The following is a 7,163-nucleotide window of genomic DNA, read 5'->3' as shown; positions in this document are numbered from 1 at the left end:
TGATATATTAGAAAGTGAATGATTATTCACAGCCATGAGGCCAACCCATGTTTCAATAAGACAGATTGCCCTGGAGTGTTCCGGTGGCAACCAATGATAACTCATGATCTTGAGACAGAGTGGGTAAAAATTACAGAGAATTGATGAAAATCAGGAGCAAGAGGACAAATGGCTCCAAAGAGAAGAATCTGTGATTATTATTTCCTAAGCCTTCAGGAAGGCTTGATAGAGCTTGAATCTATTTCCTTTGAAAAATCTATAGAACCGTAGACACTATATGTCAGCGTGAAAATGGCTGCATTTGTTTCTTGCCAATGGCAAATGATTTAACTCTTTAGTATGGATGTAGGAATCCGTTCCCAAGGGAAGATGCATTTCTAAGGAGATGGCTCATATGGTTTACTGTCTTCCCATCGGTCAAGTGCATACTCAGATATGTAGGGGTTATGGGAACTTCAGTGCCTCTACACTATTGATGAAATAGTAGTCGAGTTCCATATTTTTATGGGAATATTTTTAAAAAAATATTTTTTAAAGAAACACATTTGTTTCAGATCTTGAAATGATTAACTAAGTAACAGAACAGTAATTGACACTTTATATTTGTTTTATATTTATTATTGCCATGAATTTATTTGGAAATGAGAAAGGACCCTGATAATCCAGGTAGGACTCACAGCACCCTGGTTAGTACATTCTGTATATGAATGAGTCTTCAAAATTGACTGCTAATAGCTGAAGGCTTGGGGTCATGGTGTTAGTTGTTTTTTGTAATATGGCTATGTTCTCTACAATTACCTAAAAATAAAAACTTATAGCAAGGCACTTCCTGGGATATCTATTGGGTCACTTAATTTTGTTACCTCAAAATCAATCCTCTGTGTTACTGTCATATTATATGTATTTTTTTATGCCTTCATTATTCTTCCTTAAAAAGGAAATATGCCAAACACTGTTGCCTCTGACTTTTCCTTAACTTTTGAAAAATTGAAAGAAGTACTTGATCTAGCACTAATTCATGTTTGGGTGTTTATATATCATTAGAATCTGAATAACCTACATTTTATCTAATGGTGTCTTATAGCCAAACATTGTCATTCTGAAATTTATTAGTACTTATTGGACTTTAAGTAACATGGACAAAATTTATGTTTCTTTTTAAAATAGACTCACAGTTTAAAACCACACCATCTATGATATGTGTTTCTAATTCACTCCTACATCCAGGTGAATATAAAATGATCTTAGATAATTCATCATGGAGCTTGGCTTTAATGTAAGAAATTGGAGCACCCTACTTGAAAACGTTAGCACTCCTTCAATATCATTGCATTTGATTGTTCAGAAAGTAATTAGGCTTTTCAAATAAATTAAATAAAATAGATAAACTGATCCTGAAAAGTGTTTTAGGAAAAAGTGGAAGTTTTTAGCAAGTCAAAGGAAAACATGATACTGAAGCAATGTCTAATGCCTTTCTCTCCAAATGAGGGGCATGACTAGCTTACGATCCTGCTGGAAGGCAGCAGGACGCCCTTGCAGTGCTGGGTAAGTCCCTCTCAAGGCAAGCATGGCCTAAATGTGTCTTGGGGCAGTTAGCTGGTCCCTTGAAGAAATCCCACATAATCCAGTGAGCATAGCACATTTTAAGACACATTTATCAATGCCTGCAGAGGTGAAACTGTCATCATAGTCACATCCCAAATCCTCCAGATAAGCTTGTGCAGGTAGGAGAGAGATTTCCCAGAATGCTTTGCTGCCCTTCAATCTCTCTACATTACTAGAGGAGAGAGTCCAGTCTTTTAAGCATACTCTCTGACCTCAACTGTCTCTAACCAGACCTGGAATCTTTGCAGTAACCGCAGAAGACTGTGCCACCACTGTACTATGAACACCTCTTTTGCAGTCATCACTGTATTATAGTTACTTCTTTGGAAGTCCATCTTTCTAGACTGTGAGCTTCTTTTTTTAAAATTTTTTTTTATTTTTTTTAACTTTTATTTATTTATGATAGTCACACAGAGAGAGAGAGAGAGAGAGGCAGAGACACAGGCAGAGGGAGAAGCAGGCTCCATGAACCGGGAGCCCGACGTGGGACTCGATCCCGAGTCTCCAGAATCGCGCCCTGGGCCAAAGGCAGCCACTAAACCGCTGCGCCACCCAGGGATCCCATAGACTGTGAGCTTCTTGAATCCTGGTCTGCATTTTATTTTGTCCTCCAAATTATGATTATTAAAATGTTAAACATATGGGAAAGTTGAAGGAATTTTAGGGTGAACATCTACATTCCCTAATGAGATTCTACATTTAACATTCTGTCATATTGCCTTGGTCATAAATCTATGCATACGTCATTCCTCCTTCCAACTATAAAAACATCGTTTTTTTATGCACTTCAATGTAAATTTCCGATCGGTAAACTTCACCATATCCAATTCACCATGCACAAAAATAACTAGAGTTAAACATTTTTATAAGATTATTGAAGGTAAAAATTATATATATTAAGACCCAGAAATCTTAAGGATAGCATCTGGTGAGTTCTGACTAATGAATTTACCTGTGCAAATTTCTTTCCCCCCCAAAATACCTTTTTTCTTATAATTTTCTGAATATAATACAAAGTATTCTGTGTCTAGAGGTAGTTTACTTCTTTCTTTATAATTTGAATGACTTTTGTTTTTTTCTGTGCATAATCTTTGCAGCTTGAACCACCAGAACAATATTGAATGGAAGTAGACAGAGTAGATACCCTGTCTTGTTTCTTATTCGGGGGGAAAACATTCAGCTTTTCACCATTAATATTATGTTAGCTTTTCTTTCTTTCTTTCTTTCTTTCTTTTTCTTTCTTTCTTTCTTTCTTTCTTTCTTTCTTTCTTTCTTTCTTTCTTCTTTCTTTCTTTTCTTTCTTTCTTTCTTTCTTTCTTTCTTTCTTTCTTTCTTTCTTTTCTTTCTTTCTTTCTTTCTTTCTTTCTTTCTTTCTTTCTTTCTTTCCTTTCCTTCTTTCTTCTTTCTTTCTTTCTCTTTCTTTCTTTCTTTCTTTCTTTCTTCTTTCTTTCTTTCTTTCTTTCTTTCTTTCTTTCTTTCCTTTCCTTCTTTCTTCTTTCTTTCTTTCTCTTTCTTTCTTTCTTTCTTTCTTTCTTTCTTTCTTTCTTTCTTTTCTTTTTCTTTCTCTTTCTTTCTTCTTGTTTTGTAGAAACCCTTGATCAGGATGATGTAGTGTTCCCTTCTATTCCTCAGTTGTTGACTGTTTTGCAATGAAGAAGGGGGAGTGGTTAATTTAATCAGATTCTTTATGTCTATTGAGAAGATTGTGTGTTTCATTCTTCCTCCTATTAAATAATATATGGCATTGATTAATTCTGTATGTTAAACCAACTTTACACTCCTGGAATAAATTTAACTTAGTCACAGTGTGTAATCAATTTTGTGTGTTACCTGATTCGGCTTGCCAGTATTTTGTTGAGGATTTTTTGTTTATATTTATGAAGGATATTGGTCTATAGTTTTCTTTTTTTATAGCTTTTTTTATCTTGTGATATATTTGTCTGGTTTTGGTAGTAGAGTAATGCTGACTCATAGAATGAGTTTGGAAGTGCTTCATCCTCTTCTATTTCTCTTGAGAGTTTGTGAAAGATTTGTATTTTTCCTTTACCATTTGGTAGAATTCACTAGTGAAGCTATCTATTTCTGGGCTTTTCTTCATAGGAAGTTTATTATTATTATTATTATTATTATTATTGTTGTTGTTGTTGTTATTTCAGTGTATTTACCTCTTAAAGGTCTATTTTTTTTTTAATTTTTTTTTAATTTTATTTATTTATGATAGGCACACAGTGAGAGAGAGAGAAGCAGAGACATAGGCAGAGGGAGAAGCAGGCTCCATGCACCGGGAGCCCGACGTGGGATTCGATCCCGGGTCTCCAGGATCGCGCCCTGGGCCAAAGGCAGGCGCCAAACCGCTGCGCCACCCAGGGATCCCTTAAAGGTCTATTTATAGTTTTTATTTCTTTCTCAGACAATTTTGTTATTTATGTCTTTCTAGAAACTTAGCTATTTCATCTCACTATCTTTTTTTTAATTTAATTTAATTTTATTTTTTAAGATTTTAGTTATTTATTTATTTTTTTAAAATTAATTTTTATTGGTGTTCAATTTACCGACATACAGAAAAACACCCAGTGCTGATCCCATCAAGTGTCCGCCTCAGTGCCCGTCACCCATTCCCCTCCAACACCAGCCCTCCTCCCCTCATCTCACTATCTAATTTGTCAGTGCACGATTGTCCACAATGTTCCCTTATAACACTCTTGGGATATAGGTTATTGTTATAAATTATTATCATAAGTTTACTGTTTTGAGTTACAGGACTTCACACAGTAGGAACTCTTTAGCCTCTCTCTCTCTCTCTCTTTTCATTCCATATTTTTGAGATATAATCATGTTGTTGCATGCTGAAAAGGTGATGTTTTGTTTTGTTTTTATTTTCCTTTTTTGAGAGGAAGTTTGAGTAGCATAACACTGTATGTATATACCACAGTTTGCTTATGCAATTGCTTTTGGATGGACACCCCAACTGGTTTTAGCTATTGCCAAATAAAGCTGATATGAACTTCTTGAAAAATGTTTTCTGTCATTATAAATTCTTTCTCTTGGATACATAACTAGAAATGGGGTTGCTAGATTTAAGATGGATGAATTTTAGAAACCCACACCAAAAAAAAATGGAACTAATAAATTAGTTCTGCAAGGTCACAGGAAAAGATCAACATAGAAAAATCCAAGGTTGGAGATCTCTGGGTGGCTCAGTGGTTTAGCAGCTGCCTTTGGCCCAGGGCATGATCCTGGAGTCCCAGGATCAAGTTCCACATCAGGCTCCCTACATGGAGTCTGCTCCTCTCTCTGCTTGTGTCTCTGCCTCTCTCTCTCTGTGTCTCTCATAAATAAATAAACAAAATCTTAAAAAAAAAAAGATAAAAGAAAAATCCAAGGTATGTTTATATACTAGCCAGGAATAATCCAAAAGAAAAATTATTAAAACAATTTCATTTATAATAGCATAAAAAAGAATAAAATATACAGATATAAATTGAACAAAAGAAGTGCAATATCTGTATAGTGAAAACTAAAAACATCATTCAAAGAAATTAAAGACCTAAATTCATAGAAAGGCATTCCATAGCATAGACTGGAAAATTCAGTATTAAGATGGCAGTTCTCCCTCATTTTTGCCCTGGTTGCTTGAAGTTCAGCCACCATCACGAATGACACAGTAACTCTCTGGACCAAGAAGTTCATGACTAACCGACTACTTCAGCAGAAACATATGATCATTGATGTCCTTCACCCTGGAAAGGCAAGAGTACCTAAGACAGAAATTCAGGAAAACCCAGCCAAAATGTATAATACCATACAAGACATCATATTTGTATTTGGATTCATAACCCTTTTTGGTGGTGGCAAGATACCTGACTTGATTTATGATTCCTTGGATTATGCAAAGAAACATAGACCTACAATTCTACCCAAACATAGACCTACAAGACATGGCCAGTATGGGAAGAAAAGGACGTCAAGAAAACACCAAAAGAAATGCAAGAGCAGAATGAAGAAATTCAAGGGGACTGCAAAAGCCAAGGTTGGTGCTGGCAAAAGGTGAGCAGGAGATTGGACAATAGAAGGAGTAAAGATTCCACAGTGTCTCTATTTGTGGCGATTGTGCAAATTTTTGAGGATTAATAAACTAGAAACGTTAATGTGTCTGGTTGTTTGGGGGAGAAAAAGGTGGCAATTATCTCTGAAATGTTCTACAAATTCAATGCAGTTCTTTCTAAAAATCCTAGCTTTCCAAATTCATATGGAAATAAAAACACCAGAATAACCAAAATAATTTTGAAAAAGAACAAAGCTTCTGAAATACTCATGCTTCTTGTTTTCAAAACTTACCACATAGCTGTGGTAATCAAGGGAGTATCATACTGGCATGAAAACAGACATTGAAATCAATAGAATGAAATTGAGTGTCATAATTACACCTTGATTTATTTTTTAAGCTTTTATTTAAATAAGTCAACTTTTAAATTGATTTTTCAATGGATGTCAAGACTGAGGGGAAGAATTAGTCTTTTCAATAAATGGTGGTAGATCAACAGGAGATCCACATGTGGATAACTGAAGTCAAGTACCTACTCATATCATATTAAACAACCAGACTATAGACCTGAGTGTAAGAGCAAGACTTAGGAAAATCATAGAAAAAAAGACAAGTAAATCCTTTTGGCCTTGAGTTTAACAATGGTTTCTTAGTTTTCACACTGAAAGCACCAATGACAAAAGAAAAAATAGATAATCGGACTTCTTCAAAATTAAAACTCTTCTACTTTCAAGAGTATCACAAAGAAAGTGAAAAGATAGCCCATGAAATGGCAAAAGGAAATCAGTTATCTCATAAGGGGCTTGCATCCAGGCCTAAGAACTCTTAAAACTCAAAAATAACAAGATAACACAATTTAAGAATGGACAAAATACCTGAACAGACAATTTTCTGAAGAAGATAAATAAATGGCCAATGACTTTTGAAAAGATGGGCACATCATTAGTCATAGGGGAAGTGAAAATGAAAAGCACAACAAGATACCACTTGATACCCAATAGGATGGCTGTAACCAAAAAAAAAAAAAAACCAACAATAATAAGTTTTGGTAAAGATGTGAGTAATGGGAACCCTCATACATTGCTGGTGAGAATGTAAATGGTACAATTGCTTTGAAATACATTTTTGCCATTTCCCCAAAATGTTAAACAGAATTAACATATGACCTGAAAATTTTACCCCAAGAATTGATTAGATATGAAGAGAATACAAAACATATACCTACACAAAAAAATGAATCTTCATAGTAGCCACAAGATAGAAACAACTCAAATATTCATCAACTGATGAATGGATAAGTAAATTGTAGAATATGGATAGAATGGATTATTTGCCATAAAAAGGAATAAAATACTAATACACATTACTATAGGGATGAATCTTGAAAATACTATACTAATTGAAAGAAGTCCCACAAAAAAAGCCACATAATCCATGATTTCATTTCTATGAAATGGCCAGACTTGACAAATCTATAGAGACAGAATATAAATTTATGTTGCAAGGGGATGGT

At 34.6% G+C, this 7,163-nt stretch overlaps 1 protein-coding gene across 1 annotated transcript; it reads left to right on the top strand.

The window, feature by feature from the left end:
* The first annotated feature begins 5,266 nt into the window (after window positions 1–5,266).
* Window positions 5,267–5,656, top strand: LOC121490104 (40S ribosomal protein S24-like). The gene has a single exon (XM_041753718.1). The coding sequence runs from the start codon at window positions 5,294–5,296 to the stop codon at window positions 5,654–5,656; it is 363 nt and encodes a 120-aa protein (XP_041609652.1). The 5' UTR covers window positions 5,267–5,293.
* Window positions 5,657–7,163: the final 1,507 nt, after the last annotated feature.

The sequence above is a fragment of the Vulpes lagopus genome, chromosome 4 (assembly GCF_018345385.1).
Source record: "Vulpes lagopus strain Blue_001 chromosome 4, ASM1834538v1, whole genome shotgun sequence".
NCBI classification, from domain to species: Eukaryota; Metazoa; Chordata; class Mammalia; order Carnivora; family Canidae; genus Vulpes; species Vulpes lagopus.
This window is presented reverse-complemented; position numbering and strand designations above follow the sequence as displayed.